General features: G+C 45.9%; 1 protein-coding gene across 7 annotated transcripts in view; it reads right to left on the reverse strand.

The window, feature by feature from the left end:
• The window catches only part of MVB12B (multivesicular body subunit 12B), a 162,420-nt gene that overhangs the window by 117,638 nt on the left and 23,937 nt on the right, over positions 1 to 20,845 (reverse strand). For all 7 annotated transcript variants that reach the window (XM_066367145.1, XM_066367149.1, XM_066367147.1 and 4 more), the window contains exon 3: positions 3,831 to 3,938. In XM_066367145.1, coding sequence (XP_066223242.1) covers positions 3,831 to 3,938 — 108 coding nt within the window. The remainder of the gene's footprint in view (positions 1 to 3,830; positions 3,939 to 20,845) is intronic.

A 20,845-nucleotide genomic window follows, 5' to 3' on the forward strand; every position in this document is an offset into this window, starting at 1 on the left:
GCCAACTAACCACTCTCCGAAGGCCAACCGGGAGCTTACCATTCTACACTCTCCACTGTGTCCTCTCTTGGCTCTATTTTCCTTCAGATCAATTTATAATGGCACATCTGTGAGATTATTTAACACCAACTCCCCTATTAGAGTTTAAGAACCATGAAGGCCCAAACTATCTGTTGCTACTGTAAACCGGAGCCTAGCACTGTCCTTGACACACAGTGGGTGCTCAGTCATTATCTGCTGAATAAATTAACGTTTTCTGGTACATTTTCAACTGGCTGGGCTGCTCAAAGTCAGAAATCAAATTGGATCTGTTGGGATAACAAACCTAAACTATGTCAACAAAAACATTAAATAATGTGTATTTAATAAATACATTATAAACCAAAAATACACAAATGAAATCAATTCTTCAAAATTTAACCCTGGCCAGTGCTTTAGTGGCCTGGTTGTCACAAAACCGTTTTCTTGCAGAACTGTCCTGCTTGCCAGCCACTTTCTAACAGTCCATCTTAGGTGGCCAGGCCTCGGCCAAACAATGCCCAGGGCAGCACGGCAGGGGAGCGGGCCTTCGCGGACGTGGGACCAAGCCTGCGCCATGCAGGCAGGGTCTGAACTGCTGGCCTGACTCACAGACATCAGCTGCTTTCAGAGTCGCCTCAGCTAATCTATCATCATTTTTTTTCCATGGCAGTAGCATTTCCATGTCATCACTGCTTTCTGCATTGAGAAATTAACAACTGGGTATGTTTCCCTGCCCCGGAGATGGATGGGCGTTCATCAATATCCTTCTCAAATGTCTTCTGCTTGACAAGCTGGGTTTTACAGAAGTCAACTGCAAACCACTTAGCGACATTGCCCTCCACTCTCTACAAATGTCCCCGATCATAAAACCAGAACATCAGTGGTGTGACCATTTTTTAAAAAGCATCAAAAAACCCTCCCATGCATACAAAACAGGAGGCTGGACTGTCAGAGCTCCCCGCAGTCTGAGCAGGGCCCCTCTGTGCATGGGGCTGCGCTGTGCTGGGTTTAATACAGTGGGTCTGCGACACCATTAATTTTGCGTGTTCCTCTCCCCTCCCCCACCCTGTGCTCCCTTTCATTTCCTCCTCATAAATATGAAGAACGTATTCCCAATCCTTGTTGAGCAAATGATTCATGCCAAAAGCCCAATATGCACTGACTCAGGGTATTTATATTGCCTCTGGTAGCCAGTATTTGCTAGTGTACTGTAATTATTTTTGACAACCTTGCATTTAAGGTAGCCACAGATAACCAACTTAATATTCAAATGTTCATAAATCCCTCTGTTTAATATCCTCCCTACCTAATCTATGTACATTATTATTACAGGTAATGCAGAAAGTACAGGGCATGAAAAGTGCAATTAATCTCGAGCCTTCCCCAGGAAGCAATGTCACTCCACAGCCAGGATTCTGTATTAATAGCATTATTGGGGGAAAGAAATTTAGGTTCCAAAGGAGTCTCCCAAAACTCCTACATTGGGAGTCTCCAGTCACCTAATTAAGAATCGGTCCAGTCCTGTGATCCCCTATCCCTCCTTTACAGTTATAAAAAATTATGCTATGCAAGGTCCTGGCTCCGACAGCAGGGCCAACACCGACTGGCTGCAACAGATGAAAACACGCCTCATTCTTGTCGACTCCCCGCCTAGCAAGCGGGCCCCTGCCATGGCCCTGAAACAGGTCCCTTTGGATCTCACTACAGGACCCACTCATTCCTTTTTTGGGGGGAGGGGAATTCCCTATTTCCTACACTGGTTCAAAAGTGAGGCAGGTTTCTCCCTCACGCCGCCCTGGTCCTTACCTTACACCCCTCACCACACCCCGTCCACGCTCCGGTCCCCATGGAGGAAGACACACAAAGGCGGCACTCAGTGAACATCTGTTTAACGGTCAATAACTGTTGACTAAATCAACGCATTTTCTATAATACATTTACCTATGACACCTAAAATTAACAAGCACTGGTGACTCCTCTGTCATTTTTTAGACTTGTCTCTGTCCCCGTACCAGGGGATCAGGGACTCTTCTGGCCTAGAGTACCAATAACCCACAGCCTTCAGGGGAAATGCAGCAAAAATGCTCAAAGAGGTCGCAGCTGTCCTGGGCGGCCTCCTCAGCCAGGACAGGTGACGACCCGGCAGGAAGCAGTATGGCGCCGTGAAACACGAGCTGCTCAATAAACACGCGAGTCCGTCCCAGCAGCCCTGAGTGGCAGCGAACGCGCTGACCTTCTGCACAGAGGAGCCAGCAGACAGGACAGAGGTGATAAAAGCTAAAAACATAAACAATCTCAAAAGAGGGTTTTGGAACTAGGTAAAGTACCAGGACAAAGGGGTGGGGAGTGCACTGCGTGACTGTGGCTGCAGGAGGAAGGGGAGGCCGTGGGGGACCCCCCACAACCTCATGAGCCCCGCGTCTATGAAGGCAGCGGCCTTCAGACCTGACCCTGGGCGGCACACAGGCTGCACGGCGAGCCCCTGGGACCTGCTCGGACTCCGTACAGGCGCAGCTGCCGCCTTCCGGCCCGTCTGTGTGAAAACGACTTCCAGTGTTTGGCACCAGGACCGCCCTCAGTCCACCTGAAACTCTGTACTTGATAACAAGTGTACATTACCCTTGTGATTGGGAGGGGGGGCTACAGCAACAACTTCTCCCCCAGTCCTGAACATGTTATCAACAATTTTCCTACCAAAGGCTTCTCCATAAACACAGGAACGGCAGGTAGAAGAGAGTGAGAGCCAGAGAACCGTGTGACTGTATCCAGAAAATGCAGAAGGGACAGGCAAGGAAGGACCCCATGACAGGACCACAGAGCCGTAGGGGCGGGGGGGGGGCGTGGAGAAAGGCCGTTTCTTTTCCCTTTCACACTTCTGAATGAAGATGTTTAGGGCTTTTTTTCTTTTTAAACCATGAACATATATTACTGTTATATTAAAATTTATAAAAATAATAAAAATATTTCCAAAAGACTTTGCATTAGAAAGAGACGGTAACATTTAGGCCCCAAATAAAATGGCACCTGTGAAAATGAAAATGTGAGCAGCCCCGCTTTGGGGCTAGGAAAGCCGGTGACGTGGCGGAGCCCCAACCCTCAGAGCTCAGGAAAGGAACTGACGCTCGGAGGTGGCCCGGCCGGCCGGCGGCAGCGTGTCTGCAGGGGGATGCGGCCGCCCCGCGCACAGACAGATACTCAGGGAAGCCAGTGCCCTTTGTTCTAAGCCACCCATTGAAATACTACTGGAAAATCTTTAGTAGATATCTTTAAGAACTTCCTAATTTATGGACCCAGGTATGAAAAGCAGCATACTAAAAGACACCTACACTCGGTGGATACCTACGTAGAGAAGCAATGAAACATCCCGTGTCATAGAAAAGCGGGGAGAAAGTCATTTTGGAAACAAGGCTGCACCTGTGCCAAGGGCTGGCCACGCAGCACTTTTCCAGCCATGCCGCGATTTGTCGGTCAGCTTTAAACCCAGCTCCGCCGGAAAGTTCTCCTGTCCACGCTCCCTGTGACTTGTCACTTGGAAGGATGGTGGGTGGATGGACGAGAGCTGTGAGAAATGTCCTGGCTTCCTTCGGAGAACACATTTTAATGGAAGTCGCAGCACACTTGGGTACATGGCTAATAATACCGTTAATAAATGAAGCACCATGCTGGCTGCTGATTCCCAGTTCACTAAAACCACAGATAAATTAACATGGTGACGAACAGAAACCACGGCAAAAACAGAAGGACATTTCAGACAGGAATGTAAGTGGCTGGTGCTCACTCAGCAAATGGAAAAGCACTCCTAGACTTACATTTTCTTTGGAAAATGATCTTGTGAAACACAGGTATCTGGTAACCTTGGATTTAAATAAGCCGTCTTTCCAGAGGTCGGCGTCCACACCATCTGCCGTCTGCGCGACCTGCAGCAGGAGACAGAGAGGGGCCGCGGGTGAGGCAGGGCGGAACCCAAGGTGAGCGACTGCTTCTTCATACCTGCGCCAATTAACACCGGCCCCAACTCTCCTGGCATCTCATTAGTTCATTTCACTAGGCCTGGGGAAGAGATCTTCCAAAAGGGGAGAAGGGAGAGTGTGAAAAATACAACTTCTAAAAATATTGTCCCCGGGGAAGCCATTGATTAAAGACACCCTGACAAAAATGGTTCTAATGAGAAAAGAGCAACTTTTGTTGTAATGGACCAAGGAGGGATTACAGAAGTCAGCCCACGAAGCTGCTCATTAACACTTACTGGGGGATGGCCCGGGTGGAGGAGAAAGTCCAATGGGGTGTGAAATGCCACCTGAAAGGGGACTGCCTGTGGGGAGACTGACAGAGCGGTCCCAGGGCCCTGCGGCCAGCCAGAGTGCTTCCGTGAATGGGAATCCACTGGGGCCTGGGGGCAGGTGTCAGGAAAACTCGCTCCTCGCCCTGTCTACTTGGTACAAACCCTGTGAGTGGTGTTCAAGGTCAGAAACTGTATCATGATAGGAAAATCAGAAAAATCTGTTCCTGGTTTGTAGCCTCACTAGGAAGCCATTTTCTCACACACAAATGCAGACATTTTCCTGTAAGAAGAGTTCGAGGACAAAGCCAGTCTTGATTGCAGGACCTGTGCACCGCACTGTGGGGGGGAGGGGGTTAGTGTGAAGGTCCACAGTGGTGGGAGAGGGTTCACGAGGAGAGGGGAGGGGGAGAGAAAAGGCCAGACGAGCTCAGCGTTCCCGCCGACCCTTCCAGGCTGCTGTCCGAGCGGACGGTGCAGGCTCGTCTGCTCTCTTGCTCGGCAGCCTGACATGACAGCATCACCAGCACCTCATCCGAGGACTCATTAACCTCCAGCATCTTGGCTGCCACCCCGTGGGGGACACTGGAAGGCTGGGGGGCAGCATCCCAACCAGGATGCACTCAGAGTCTCCCTGCTTGTCCTTGTGAGGTGCAGACTTCAGGACGCATCCTTGATCTGACAACCTCCCGGCCATGCTGACAAACTGCTGAGTGTCTCCATTATTTTATTTAAAGAACCTGCCCGGAGTCAGCCCTGTCCCGAGAACGTGCTCGCAGCATGCCAGCCCCCCCCCCCCCGTCACCGTCACCAGCAGAGGCCAGGGGCGTGGAGGCCGCCCCTCCTACATTCCAGGAGTCCCCCCACAGCCACATTCTTCTCTGGGGCTGCCTCAGGAAAGGCCATGAGCCAGCAGGCAAAAGAAAAGGCTTGTTTTATGAACCCAACAACTGTGAATGAGCGAATGGTACAAAGGGAGAAGAGAGGTCCTTCTGCTAAACAAGCCAGAATGTCTGACCTGAAGTCTGGAGGAGGGTGGGGCGGGACCAACTCTAGGCGCCGAGTGCTCGCTCTGGACGCCATCCCTGCGGGAGGAAGCCGGCTGGTGCGGGAGGAGGCCTGGTTGGCGCCCCTCTTCCCTAGCAGTCAGACGTTCAGTTTCTTGAAGCACATGAGATTTAAGGCAGGGGCCCCACTCTCCACCACCGAGAATCCCTCTGGCTTGTTTTCTCCCCTGGATTCCATGCTTTGAGAGATTTTTTGTTTCCCAAACTCTACTTTTACTGCAGTTCCCCGATTCAAAGATGTAGTCACTTGGGAATCACCCACGGATTTAAAAAGCACCCCTTCAGGAAAAAACATAGTATCATATCAAAATGTACAAGTCTATTTTAAGGTGCATCCCAATTTCAGAACCATTAAAATGTGAAAATAAAAAAAAAAGTATATGAACAAAGAAGGAAACCTATTTGGTTTCTCTAAAAGAAATGCATTATTTTTAATACATTTAAAAACATGTCTGCAGAACACTTGAACTTGAAGTCTGTGGACCCGCAAAGCTGCGACCTCAGAGGGAAGAGAGCTGTGTCTTTGACCTCCCACCAGAAAGGGAGGGAGTCCACAGGGCTCTCCCGCATCGCTGGAAACTCTATGGAGGGACGGGGTGCACCCTACATCAAGGTTACTGTTTCCAGGGTTTGAAAATGTTGATTCCCCCTTCTCACCACTGCTAGAATCGTCCCTTTTCAGAGCGAGAAGACACCGTGACATGGCAAAGAGGCCAGTGCGGGCACACTGAGGGCAGCAGGCCAGCCCTTCCTCAGGGCCCCATTCTCCATCCTCCTGGTTACCGTCCCCGACCCGAGTCTGAGAAGCATTATAAACAGACAAGCGCACCAAAGGCCCAGGCTCGCCCTGAGTCCACAACTCATCTGCAATGAAGTCAAGATGTGCAATGCCCTCCAACCGCAGCCAAGGGGAGGCAAGGGAGGAGAGAGACCAGGGGTGGGGGTGCGCGCGCGCGTGTCTGGGCAGAATGCAGAGGCACCGGAAGCCTGGGCCATGTGAGCTAGACCCACACAGGGCCACAGCTCCACGAGCAGGAGCGGGAGTGAGAAGACCCGGGCCTTGTCGCATCAGGGGCACTGGGGTTCCCAGCCCTGCCTTCGCTGTAGTAACACCACGTACCGAGCAGCTTCTTTCCAATCCAGTCACATAAAGGTGCTTACGAACCTAAATTCTTCCCATCCCAAGTTAGATGAGCTACTGGCCTACAAGATAAATTATGTGTGAGACAGGTATTTGCACGGGACGCCCCTGCAAAATTTTATGTCTAAACTCTGACCCTGTGAGCTCAGCAGCCCGTCCCTGAGTCCCAAGATGGGAGGTGTGTGTGAGTGTGTGTGTGTGTGTGTGTGTGTGTGTGTGTGTGTAGGGGCTCCTCCTGAGCACTGCAGGGTTAGAGGAGATGAAGAGTCCTGCCTCAGTATTCACCAGGGAGCACTCGCAAAGCCAGTGCTAACATGCTTAAACTAAAAATGAGGACACGCATCAAATCAAATATTGAAAGTGATGTCATGCTACACTGGGATTTGAAAACCCCCGAATTGTCACATCAGAGCTCAGCTCCAACCTCTGCTCCTCAGGGTTCCTTCCCCATCTCCAGGAGACCTGGTCTTCCGACATAAATTACCTACTTGTGCGATTACCAGTTACCAGCCTCCACCATCCACCAGGACAATGCCTCTCTGCCCACTACTTACCCCTGCACTAAGCAGAGTGCCTGACACAATGGGCTTGATCAACATTTGTTGAAGGAATGAACGAACGAATTAGTCATTCAATCAGGAGCAAAGTGTGAAAAGCCACAGACTCTGCCAGCTACCCAACTCAGGAAAGAATTTTTAAAACTGAAATTTCCAAGATTTAATCCCTGGAGCTAAGTGTATCTCCCTCAAAATCAGCACTCTGTGAGGACTTACACATTTCAATAATCAAGCCACTTGGTTTTTTGGTTACCCTGTCAGTCTCTGCTTTGTTCCCCAAATGCCTAAAGTCTGATCAATGCTGCAATGGAGTGTCTGTTACAGGGCTACACACACACACACACACACACACACACACACACACACACACTCACATATATATATACACATTCAGATACTCGCAGACACACGCAGATACACACTCTCACAAAAAGACACACTCATACACTCACATACTCACAGGCACACACATGCATATGCACATTCATACTCTCTCTTTCTCACACTCGCACACACTCACACTCTCCTACCCGCCCTCTTTCTTGTTCCTGCACAGCCTGCATATAGGCGCTGTCCTCTGAGCAGGAGTCAGTTGGAACACACGAGTTTATTTCTCTTCTCGGCTAAAATGACAATCACGTGGAGAAAGTATAAACCCGCTAAAGTAAGGAGCAAGACAGGAGTAAAACAAACACAAGAGAGCTGCCAGCCAGTGTTGGGGCTGTGGCAAGAGGAAGGTGCGGCCTGAGCAGACTGGAGGGGTTTGTCATCTGAGGACCCGAGGGGACCGCTCAGAGCTCCAGGACCCAGAGCCACCACACAGTACCGGGGAGGAGGGCGGATGGCGTGGAAGTGGGCAGGTGTGAGTTTAGGGCTGAAACAGGGTCTGTAAATGAAGCAGTTAGACCCCCCAGACCCCTACCCCCATTTTGGATGTATTTTCTGCAGCAATGAAACCTGTAAGGCTCAGGACTCCAAAACACCAGCCCAGTGGGCGGGGAAAGAGGTGAAGGAGGAAGTAAGACTCCGGAGTGAGGACAGGGGTCAAGGACGCACCCTGCGTGGTGGGCTCCTCCCTGCCCCCACCAGGCTCACCTGGGCAGCCAGCTGACCGCCCACGTGCTGGATAAGGAAGGAGCCGTCCCTGGAGGAACTGAAGAGTGCAGAGAGCAGCCCATCGCACACAGACGCCGTGGGCCTCTTGCTACAGAAGCCGGTCCCTGCTGCACCCCCGCGTCCCTTGCCCCTACCCACCCAGCTCCAGCCCCAGAGCCAGTGCCTCGTTCTTACGTATAAACTGACAACAGAAGATCACTAGGCACTGGGGAAAGTCAGGGCCCAAATTAGGAAGGTGGGTGCTTGGAGATAATATGAGGGAACAATAAAAGCCAAGGAACAACATAATCTATAGTTAACATCCTCAGAGGGATGAGGCTCTATATGGCACTCACAAGGCAAGCACGAAATATTGTGAAAATGTTCTTAAAAGGAACAACTTAAGAACAATATAAAGAGCCTAGAAATGGAAAAAAAAGTGATAGCTAAAATTTAAAAATTCAAAAAATAAAATACTGCAAGAGAAAATTGAGGAGTTCTTCCAGAAGGTAAAATACAAAGATGAGATAAACTGTAGGATCAATAAAACACCCACCTAAAGACTCTTCTGGAAAGAGAAACAAAACACGGGGAACAGGGCCTCCGTGGTAGAGAGGTCCCGAGTGTTCCTCCACTGCGAACGAAAACGTCCTACCCCAAAGCAAAATAACACAGAATGCCACCAAATCTGGGGTTTACAAAAACCACCTGTAACACTTCTAGAGCTAAATAACAGGTCACATATAATGCTGTATACTATAGCCCCATGACTTTATTATTTTATAACTGGAAGTCTGTACCTTTTGACTCTATATAACTTTTATAATAAGAAAAACAACAAATGTAAAAGACCTCACTTGATGGGATGAGAAATACAAGATCTGCTTGAAAGGCTTTGTGAGTCAAGTGCCCGACCAAGCCCCCTGGATAGGAGCTGCACAGCAAAATCTCCAAACTGTCAGAGGCTCCTCGACATCAGAATCGCCCGCTTTCTGCCCAAAGGGAAGCTTTTGAAAGACACCACAGCTAACCACCAGATTCATCAACCTGTTCGCACCCCGGGGTTTTAAGAGGGCCCGCCCACAATTCAAAGATGTACTTGGCAGACAGAAAGCAATCAAAGGGGCCAGGAAACTCAGCAGACATTCCAAAGGAAATATCTGGCTGACAGTATGAATAAGAATGAAGTTCAAAGGGCCCTTGATGTGTTAGATCACGCACTGTGGAAACATACACTTGGCCCAGGTCAGACAGTGGCCAACCATGGAGCCACTTAAACTCTTAATCAGAGCAGTGTGTGGGCACAGCAAGGAGGCAGGGAGCCTCCCGAACCACCCTCTGGATCCCTAACAGGACGTGTGCCCAAAATACTTTGTAAAAACTATAAAATGAGAAGAGCCATTCGACTTATCCAGTGCCAAGCTGGAGAACTCTAGGCTGCTTTCATTTAGTTCTGACTTCCTCTGCATCAGCTCATTTTGAATCCTGAATGGAGGGCTCAAACCGGCCACAGAGCTTCGGCTGGAAACGTCTAATATTCTTTAGCAAAAGAAACAAAGGTGCGTCCCTGTCCCTGAGACTGCTGCATCTCCCTCTGCCCCAGCCCCGAGCTGCTCCCCCTGCCCCGTCCCAGAGCACAGGGGCGTGACACCCACTCCCCTCGGGCCCGTGACACCGCACCACCCTGGCTGGCTCTCTAGCTGTCCCTACCTGAGTTTCCTTTCCTACACCTGCCTGGCGCTGTCCTGCCTCCCCGGCTTTGCTCCTGTTCCTTCTGAGACCCCATCCCCGGGAAGGTTCCCATCACTTGAGGCCTGCCGGAAGAACCCACGCCTGCAAAGCTCCCCGACGACATCAGCCAGAACACGCTCTCGTCTTCCGCGATATCCTCCCCTTCGGCTTCTCCCATCAAACCTTCTCTCCTATGGACAAAGTCATGTGACTATTTTGGAATACAATTTTTTTAAATTAGATAGTAGAGACCTAAAAAAAAGTGGGGTTTTTCAAATACATGCACATGTGTACAAGGAGGAGAGTTTCTAGAGAAAACACAGGACACCCAGTTAAATTAGCATTTCAGAAACAATGAGCGATATATTTTTTAATTTAAGAAATTTCAATATTTTCCTATTTAACTGGGCATCCTGTATTTTTACTTACTATACCTGGCCTGAACAGAAAGGATGTATGGAGGCTTTGCTTCATGAGAAACTGGAACGAACCCGAAAGCTGGGCGGCAGGCGGAAGCTTGTGCAGCGCGTGCAGCCCACTGCGGGACCCACAGCCCGGCACGAGAACGCGGCAGACCCCGACATGGCACCCAGAGCGTCTACATGACATGTGCATCAGTCAGTTAAAAAAAGGCCAGATCTAATTGCTATTAAAAGCACTAGTTGTGATTAATTTCTTTAAGTCACTTATATATGCAAATGTAGACAAAAGCACTGGTGACAGTGGCCAGCAGATACGAGGGGTGCGGTCGAAAGGTACCCCAGCTCTGGTTGTATTATTTGTATTATTTGATTTTTTTTTAAATGAGAAGATTTTTGTATTTCTTATTCAATTGAAAATGAATATAATTCTTTGCAAGAGGAAACAAGTCTAAAAGAACACCTCTAAACTGTAAGAGCAGAGAAAAGGCAAGGGAATATTTTCACTCTTTCAGTTTATACAATTCTACATGACTCAGTTTCAGAAATGAGTTTTATAATTTGAAAATGTCATAAAGATATTTTTAATTAAATTTGAAAAGGCAGGGTTCACTGGTCCTTCCTACCAAGGATCCTGGGAGGAAGAGAGAATTTAATTAGGAAGGTGCGTCTGGTGAGCAGGGAGGAACAGAGAGGCTGTGCGTGAGGCTGTTCCTGCAGACCCCCTCTCTATCCACCCGCCACAGCACGGGGCTCCCCCGCCCCCTCTCTACCCACCCGCCACAGCACGGGGCTCCCCCGCCCCCTCCCTACCCACCCGCCACAGCACGGGGCTCCCCGCCCCCTCCCTACCCACCCGCCACAGCACGGGGCTCCCCCGCCCCCTCCCTACCCACCCGCCACAGCACGGGGCTCCCCGCCCCCTCTCTACCCACCCGCCACAGCACGGGGCTCCCACCCCCTCTCTGGCTGGACACTGGGATAATAGTCTGTGCCTCACACAACCACTACTGACTCTCCTGGGCCAGGGAAGCAGGTGAAATGAAGCAGGTGAACACATGGGCTTCGGTATCAGAAAGGAGTGCATTCAAATCCTGACTCCACCACTCAGCAGCTGTGTGACCTTGGCTGAGCCCCTCCACCTCTCTGAGCCTCAGCCTCTGCCTTTGTAAATGGAGACAACAGGCTCTATCTCACACAGCTGGAGTAACGACTAAAAAACAACAGAAATGAAGCGCTTTACCCAGCAGCGTCCCACACACAGCCATCACCGGATTGATGAGTTGGCGCTGTATGGAAGTACTGCTTCCCCGCATACCCGGGTGGGCAGGCTGACCTGGCTTTGAACAGAGACCTCGCCCTGCATGTGCTGTCATCACCAGGGTACAGTTCATCTCCTGACACGTAAGGCACTCGCACCACGCACCTCAGCATATACAAATATGAGTGACGCGGTCCCACCTTCCAGGAAGGCCAGCAGACATGGTGAGGGTACAATGCAGAGGTGGAAGAACTAGACTTGATCTCAGCTCATCCGCACCTGTTGTGTGATCTCACGCTTTGTTTTTTTACTGTAAAATAAGTTTATAATGGTGATTGCGCAGGGTCATTGTGTGAAGTAAATACTTTCTATAGGAGCAGCTAGCACAGGGATAGCACGGACATCTGGCATTACTGGAAGTGCAGGGCAGAGTGGCATTGGTACTATGAGGACTAAACAAGAATATGAAAGTGCATCAGGGTGCAGGGAGGAGCTGGCGAGGGCCAGAAGAGGGAAATCAGAGGCAGCTTTAGGTGGATGCTCCATGAGCATCAACAACAGGCAGACACAGGGCTGGGGGAGAGGGGCAGGCACATCCCTGACAGACAGGATCAGAAAGAGCATTAGCGGAACAAGCTGGGCTGGGGGACTGTGGCCAGGTCAGGGTGAGCGAGGAGACAGGCAGCAGAGGTGGGCAGAGGGGGCAGGCGAGAGTCCAGGACCCACTCTGTGGAAGAGGAGGCATCTGCAGAACGGGAGCAGGAGGAAGAATTCTAAGTGATGCTTTAAAGGAGAAACCCCAGGCTGAGAAGGAGAGCAGGGGCTCTTGGGCGCAGCTCTGTGGGACAGCAGTGAGGACCTGGGCCGTGGCAGTAGTGGAGACAGAAAGGATGAATGCCTGCCAGAGGTGGGATGGGGCATGGGCGGAGGAGCCCCAGGACGATTCTGGCCTCTGTCTGGTAAGAAGAGTTCAGGGGCAGCTGTGGGTTGGGGGACTGGATGGGGAGTGAGTGGTACCGAAACAAGACAGTTCAGTTCTGGAATATTCAGGATGAGTGTCAGGCAGCCGTGATAGGTGGGCTCATCCATGAGTCCGGTGGAACCGGGGGCCTGGCGAAGAAGAGAGGCCTGAACACAATTTCTAAGCCACAATTTCTGAATACCAATTCAATATGACCATAAAAACAAACTGGGTCTAAGATAAAAAGGCAATGTCTTTGATAAGCAAATGGCACCGCTTTTGCCTTAGCTAGGGCCCTAGCAGGGTATAGTTAAGAAAATAGCAAAAACTCGCCATCCTGGGATTAGCAGAGAACCCAGTGGCCTTCCTGGCCTCCCCGGGCTCTGAGGAAGGACACCAGGTCTGCGCGCTGGCTGAGGCTCCCCGCCAACCCGCCCCGTTGCTGGCCCCAGCTCCACCGCAGCTCTCCGCACAGACCACCTGGAGTGCTGGCACACTCCTGCTCAGCCTGCAAGGCCGGCTCTGCGCTTCTGGCTGGTTGTAACAAAGGGGCCCTGAAAGAGACCCAGCGAGACAAGGAGGACAGGAAGAGTCAAAGTGATGGGATTTAAGAGGAGACAAGCTGAACTCGTGAGCTCATGAGTCATGCTCAGTGACAGGAGCAAGAAAGCAAAGGAGATGAACTGGCACTTGTGACTAAGCCACCCTTCCTATTTACTCTATTACTCAGCTCTCAAACCACATTGCCAGCTGTAATTGCATTTCAATTCATGTTTAACACAAACATAACTTAGCTGGCTGTTGGCATCCAATATCCCAGACATAGAAAGGCAAAACAGAATGGAGCTAGAGAATTCAATTCCATAAACGTTCTTGCAAGCCCGGTGGTTATGTGTGCACCCAGACACCGTGCTGGGTACTAGAGGTGCAGCTCTAGGAAGGACACTGACCCATGGCCTCCAGACCGCCTTGCGATGTAGACAGAGATACATACCTGCCGACAACTGTAGTTAAAGAGTCATAAGAGCTGCAATAGATCAAAGTAAACACGCCATCCAAACGCAGAGTTAGAACATCCTTCCACATGGAGAGGAATGGTGTGTGCGCACAAAGTCACAGAGGCAGGAGTGGGAACAGCGTATTTGAGGAACTCTAGAGTTCAAGGAGTAGGACAAGGGATAGAAGGTAGAAAAGGGCAAATAAAAGTAAGTCTTAGGTTCCAGTGAAGTCCATCCACTTGATAAACACCTCCTGAGTGCTAGTTGCTGAACACTCAGTAGTAAATAAAACAATGAATTTGCCTTTGAGTCTAAAAACACAGAGCTGGAGAAACATTCTAAGTAGGGGAGTATCTGATGTTTTAAACTGTGTCCACTGGCAGTAGAAGGAGGGCAAGGCTAGAATGGAGTGAGGGAGGTGCACTGGGGACGGTTCTGTTAACGCAGGCAGGTAGCTAGATATTGATGGGGAAAGAGAGCAGAAGGAGTTGGGCATTAAATTTTATAGAATGTGGAAAGCCTGCTTCAGTAAAAAGCTTCAACATCCCATTTCGCTTAATTTGCTGGGAGGCTAAAGCATTTATAGGCTCAACTGCACATTTCAGGAACCATTGTGCCCTCAGAGTCCACTGTGCCTCAGCCCTCCAGACTCAGGTTTGAGAGGAATATTCCCAAGGCACCGCTGGACAGGTGCTGGGGGAAGGTGCTTTTGCTTCCGTGCTTTCATTTTAAGATGTGAACCGTGGAAGCCAGAATGGCAACCACAGAAGCTTGTCAGTCTAGCCTAGAAGGAGGATCTGATTGGTTAGAGGGAGGAACCAACACAAGCCCATGAAATGTTAAAGAAAATGATTGGGTAGCTTAAAGAAAAGCTAGTTCTTCCCAGCACAAAACTATAAATACAAGCTTGGCAAAGCACTCTCTCTTCCTGCTTGGAAACAAGCTAGCCCTGCTGTTCATTCACAGGGTCTCCAAGCAGCAGCCATGCTGTGTGGCTGGCAGCCAGACGGTCTCCCCATGCAGGCTTCGAGCAGCGCCTGGACTAAACTTTTTTTTTCTGAAGTGAGAAACTGGGAGGCAGAGAGACAGACTCCCACACGCGCCCAACCAGGATTCACCCGGCATGCCCACTAGGGGGCAATGTTCTGCCCATCTGGGCATTGCTCTGTTGCAACCAGAGCCATTCTAGCACCTGAGGCAGAGGCCATGGAGCCATCCTCAGCGCCCGGGCCAACTTTGCTCCAATGGAGCCTTGGCTGCAGGAGGGGAAGAGAGAGAAAGAAAGGAGAGGGGGGAGGGGGGAGAAGCAGATGGGGGCTTCTCCTGTGTGCCCTGGCCAGGAATCGAACCTGGGACTTCCACACACTGGGCCGACGCTCTACCACTGAGCTAGACTAAACTTTGGTCTTTATATTGGGCTTAATGAAGACTAAACTGGATGTATTCCTTGGTGGAACAGACAGTAAAAAGCTTCAACATCCCATTTCGCTTAATTTGCTGGGAGCCCTGAAATGAAGCCTGTCTTGTCACAGACAAGACACTGAAAACCTGTGAGCAACTTTCTCTTTCAACCCTCAATAAATCTTACTGCAAAAGCCTCAGCTTTTCCAAGTATGGATCCAGTAAAGTGCTTTTTCTACAACACCTGACACAAACCACATCAGAATCAGCCTCACAAGCGATATCAGTTCCACCGGCTATCACAAAGGAGAGTGGAAAATAGTTATTGGATATTTGCTCGGTCAATACATCAATCCTTTCTTAAATTCTTGCTCTCTCCTCCAGTCCTTTCCACAGACACAGTAGAATCTGCAATGACATAATTTCCTGTCACATAAACCTTACAAACCTGTCAGCCTAAAAACCATGATCAAAATGGTTATGGACTAGCCAAGAAACTCGGTTGGGGATGAGAGGTAGGTTGGAATTAGGAACAATAAAAGAAGTCAATGAGGCTACTTCCTTATTGACATAAGAAAAAAATATTTTTAAAAAATTAGCTAGCTTTCTTTTATACAACCTGAAAAGCTGCTCATATTTTTTTCTTTTTTTAAAGCTTTGAGATAGTTTGCAGAATATGGGAATTACCTGGTACTTGACAACTTTTGGGAATGCTGTCTTAAAACAATTTGAGCCTAGTGCTTTTGTTAGAAATAATTCTCCAATGACTTTTCCAATTTCTTCCTTTGATAGAGGTTTGTTATTGGATTTCTTCTTCTGAAATAGCAGTAGCAATGATCTAACTCATTAAGATTTTCAATTTTAGTCATATAAGGCTGCACATAGGAGCTATTCATCATATTCTCTTAAATCTTCAAATCTTCTTATACTCTTACTTTCCTTTTTTCAATCTAAATTATGCTTATATTTATTTCCTTTTACTATCACATTTGCCAAAAAGTTTATTATGCTTTTTACAAAGAATCAATTCTCAATTAACAACTTTACCTTCTTTTCTCTTACTCCTGATTTCTCATTTGATCTTTATTATTTCCTTCCATGTGTTTTTCTAGCTACTTGAGCTGTAGGACAATATTACTTGGTCTATAACACATGCAATTAGGGCCTCAGAAGTGAAGAAGAAGTGAAGGAGAACTGTTTTAATAATGCCCAGAAATTTTCCAACTGCAACAACAGAAATATCCATTCTTTTCAGGTATATTGTATTGGCATTAACTATGTAACATTTACCAAGACTGATGATAGTCCAGGTTAGGGTTGATAAACTATAGCCCACAGGCCAAGTCCAGCCTGTATCCTGTTTGTGTACAACTTATGAATTACAAATGTTTTTTATATTTTTAAGGGTTAAAATCAATATGCAACAGAGACCACGTGTGGCCCACAAAGCTTAAAATATTTACCATTTCAATCTTTACAGAAAAAGTTGCTGACTACTATTCTAGGCCATTAAAGTGACCTTGTTCTCTGATGACATAGAATTAAATAAGATTTCAATAACAGAAATATATCTAAAAAATCCCCAAATACATGGAATTGAGACAACACACATTTAAATAATCCATGGTCAAAGAAGAAATCAAAAGGGAAATTATACAGTATTGTGAATGGAATTAAAATGAAATACAAAATAACAAATTTTCAGGAATGCAGCTAATGAAGAGCTCAGAGGGAAATACATAGCATTAAATGCTTCTATTAGAAATAGAGAGGTCTTTAATCAATAACTAAAACATCTACCTTAAAAATCTAGAACACTAAACCCAAAGCAAGCAGGAAAAAAATAATAAAGAGAAAACAATAAAACAAAAATAAAATGAAATAAATAAAACCAAACACTGGTTCTTTGAGAAGATCAATAAAATTGATAAAAGTATAGACAAGAAAAAAGAGAAGAAAAGAAAAGAAAGAAAAAAGGAGGAAAAGAGATAATATCAATGATCATTATTAGGAATAAATAAGGGTGTATCCTACAGATCCTAGAGATATTAAAAAGATAAGAAAATATTATGCCTGCTTTCTCTAGACCAGGGGTCGGGAACCTTTTTGGCTGAGAGAGCCATGAACGCCACATATTTTAAAATGTAATTCCATGAGAGCCATACAATGATCCGTGTATGTTACGCATTATCCAATAAAAATTTGGTGTTGTCCCGGAGGGCAGCTGTGATTGGCTCCAGCTACCCGCAACCATGAACATGAGTGGTAGAAAATGAATAGATTGTAATACATGAGAATGTTTTATATTTTTAACGTTATTATTTTTTTTATTAGAGATTTGTCTGTGAGCCAGATGCAGCCATCAAAAGAGCCACATCTGGCTTGCAAGATGAGCCATAGGTTCCTGATACCTGCTCTAGACAATAACAGATCACTTAGCCAACAACAGATCTACTCTGGCCAAACACCACATAAAACACTATGGCCTCCAACCCCACCCATGCCAGTAAAGCCAGAATAGGGAAATAGACGATCACCCAACAAGGCACCCCAACACCTCTAAAAACATGGTGTCAGGGAAGGCCAACGAGAGAGCCGGAATTTCATCCCCACCAGGCAGCAATGAGGCTTCCCTCCCTCTTCCCCTTCCTCTCCCCAGTGGAGTGATATGGAGAAACCTTGTGGAAAATCAGGATTTTTGCCATGCTATCTAACAAGGCCTCCTCCCCAACCCTGTGATGTCAGTGGGGGCCACAGGGCAGCTGTAATGAGTACTTCCACTGGGAGGCATACATGGAGGCCTAGGAGGGAGTTAGAACTCCCATCACCATCCAGCAGTAACGAGGAGCACAACTTCTTGGGTGTCAATAGAGGCCCAGTAGGGAAACTGAATTTCTCCTTCTGCCTGGCAAGAAAGAAAACATACACCCTCCAGTTCCTGCCAGAGCAGCATCAGAAGAAGCCAGCTAAAATAAAAGGTTTGAATAGGATCCACAGTCTCATAAAATAATATGTACCCAAAATTTCCAGGTTTCAATCAAAACCCACTCATCAAAGAAAAGCACCAAGAAACATAAAAGTCTCAAATTAAATTTAAAAAGGCAATCTACAGAGCCAAAATCAGGATGACAGAGATGGTAGAATTATCTGGAGGGAAAAAAAGTTCCTTTAAAGTATCCATCATGAAAATGCTTCGCTGTGCGATTATGAACGTGCTTGAACCAAATGAAAAGTAGAAAGTCTCAGCAAATAAATAGAAAATATAAAGAAGAATCAAATTGAAATTTTAGAACTGAAAAATACAATAACTGAAACGAACTTAATGGATGAACTCAGCAGCAAAATGGAAAAGAGAGAAGAAAGAATCAGTGAACTGGGAGATAGAACAGAAATGACCTAATGTGAAAAACAGAGAGAAAATAGACTGAACAAAAAATGAACAGAGCCTCAGGCAACTGTGGATTACAACAAAAGATCTAACACTCCGTCATCAGAGTTCCAGGAGAGGAAGAACAAAGTGAGGCTGAAAAAGCACCTGAATAACAGCTAAAAATTTCCTGAATTTAACAACTGGCATCAATCTACAGTCAAGAAGGTAAGAAAATACCAAACACGATAAATCTAAATAAATCCACAGCAGGACACATCATAATCAAACTCCTGGGAAAATTAGGACAAAGAAAAACCTTTGAAGAATTGAGAATGAAAAAACACTTTACTTATAGAGGAACAACATTCGAATGATGGCAGATTTCTCATTAGAAATCACAGTGGCCAGAAGGAAATAACACATCATTTTTCAAGTGCTAAAAGAACTGTCAACCCAGAATCCTATATTCAGTGAAATATCCTTCAGAAATGAACAGGAAATAAAGACATTCTCAGATAAAGTAAAACTAAGAGAATTTGTCGCCAGCAGACATACTCTAAAAGATCTGCTAAAGAAGTTCTCTAAACAGAAAAGAAATAACTAAAAAAAGGAAATTTGAAACATCAGGGAAGAAGAGAAAACATGGTATATAAAAATATGTGTAAAAAGACTTCTCTTTTTGAATTTTCTGAATTAGGTTTGATGGTAGAAGCAAAAATTATAACATTGTCTGATATGAAAATATTTAAAACAATTATATTATAAATGAGGGAGGGTAAAGGGACACAAAAGAGTAAGGTTTCTACACTTCACTTGAACTAGTAAAATGACATTAACACACACACACACACACACACACACACAAAATGTAATACCTAAAGCAATCACTAAAAATGCTATACAATGAAGTATCCTCAAAAACACTTAAGTTAAAATGGAAGTCTAACAAATGTTCAGATAACTCACAGGAAGGCTGAAAAAAGGATACAGAAACAACCAAAAAAAAAAAAAAAGAAAGAAACATAGACTAAACAGAAACTAAAAAGTAAAACACAGGTTTAAGCCCCAACATATCAATAATTACATGAAATACTAATAATCTAAATAGACCAATTAAAAAACAGAGATTTGGAGAGTAGATTTAAAAACATAATCTAACTATATGCTGTCTACAAGAAACTTATTTCTAATATGGTATAAAAGCAGGTTTAAAGCAAAAGTATGGAAAAAGATGTACACAAAAACATGAATTAAAAGGAAGCAGGAGTGGCTATACTGATAGCAGATAAAACAGACTACAGAGCAAAGATAATTACAAGATCGAAAGGGACATTATATAATGACAAAATGGTCAATATACCAAAAAGACATAGCAACCCTAAATGTGCATGTACCAGACAACAGTGCTGAAAAGCATGCGAAGCAAAAACTGATAAAATGAAAGAAACAAAGGAAAATTTCAAAATTACAATTGGAAACTTTACTACTGTTTCTAAAATTGATAATATAACTAGACTGAAAATCAGCACGGACACAGAACACAACACTATCGACCAAGAGTATCTGACCTCTCTCTATATTTTTTAAATTCCACTCAATAACAGTCTTTTCAAGTGACCAAGGAACATATGCCAGAACAGACCATTTCATGGACTATAGGACAAACTTCAATATATTTTTTTAAAAACTGAAATCACAGAGTGTGTTCTCCAATCACAATGGAATCAAACTAGAAAACAATAACAGGAAGATTCCTAGAAAATCTCTAAATGCTTAGAAACTAAACAACATAATTCTAAATAACCTATGGATCAAAGAAAAGCCTAAAGAAAAACTAAAAATATATTGAACTGAATGAAAACAAAATAAAACATGGAATCTAGTGGGACACAACTAAAGTAGTGCTGAGAGGGAAATTTATAGCACTAAATGTATATATTAGAAATGAAAAAAAAAGTCTCAAATCAATAATCTACTGCATTTCCCCATGTATGAGACGTATACTTCCCTGAAAATTTTGGGGTCTAAAAACTGGGTGCACCTTATACTGTGGTTGTAGGTGTGTTTTTTTTACTTGCATTTCCTGCTTTTTCGCGCTTGTTTTTGCACTCATTGTTGAAGACAGTGATTCGTCATCAGACACAGATGAGGACAAGCTAATGGATGGGAGTTTTGACAGTGATGAGGAGTTGTATGAATTTTATGATGAATAAAACTTGAGTTCAATAACTTTATGTAATACATTCTTTTTCCAAATTTCGGGCCCAAAATTAAGGTGTGTCTTATACATGGGAGCATCTTATACATGGGGAAACACGGTAAGCTACTACCTCAAGAACCTAGAAAAAGAGCAAAATAAACCCAAAACAAGCAGAAGGAAATAAATAATAAAGATAAAAGCAAAAGTCAATAAAATTAGAAACAGAAAAATATTTAAAAATCAATGAAACAAAGAATGGGTTGTTTAAAAAGGTTAATAAAATTCATAAACTTCTAGGAAGACTGACAAAAGAAAAAAAGAGAAGACACAAATGATCAATATCA

The sequence above is a fragment of the Saccopteryx leptura genome, chromosome 2, assembly GCF_036850995.1.
Source record: "Saccopteryx leptura isolate mSacLep1 chromosome 2, mSacLep1_pri_phased_curated, whole genome shotgun sequence".
NCBI classification, from domain to species: Eukaryota; Metazoa; Chordata; class Mammalia; order Chiroptera; family Emballonuridae; genus Saccopteryx; species Saccopteryx leptura.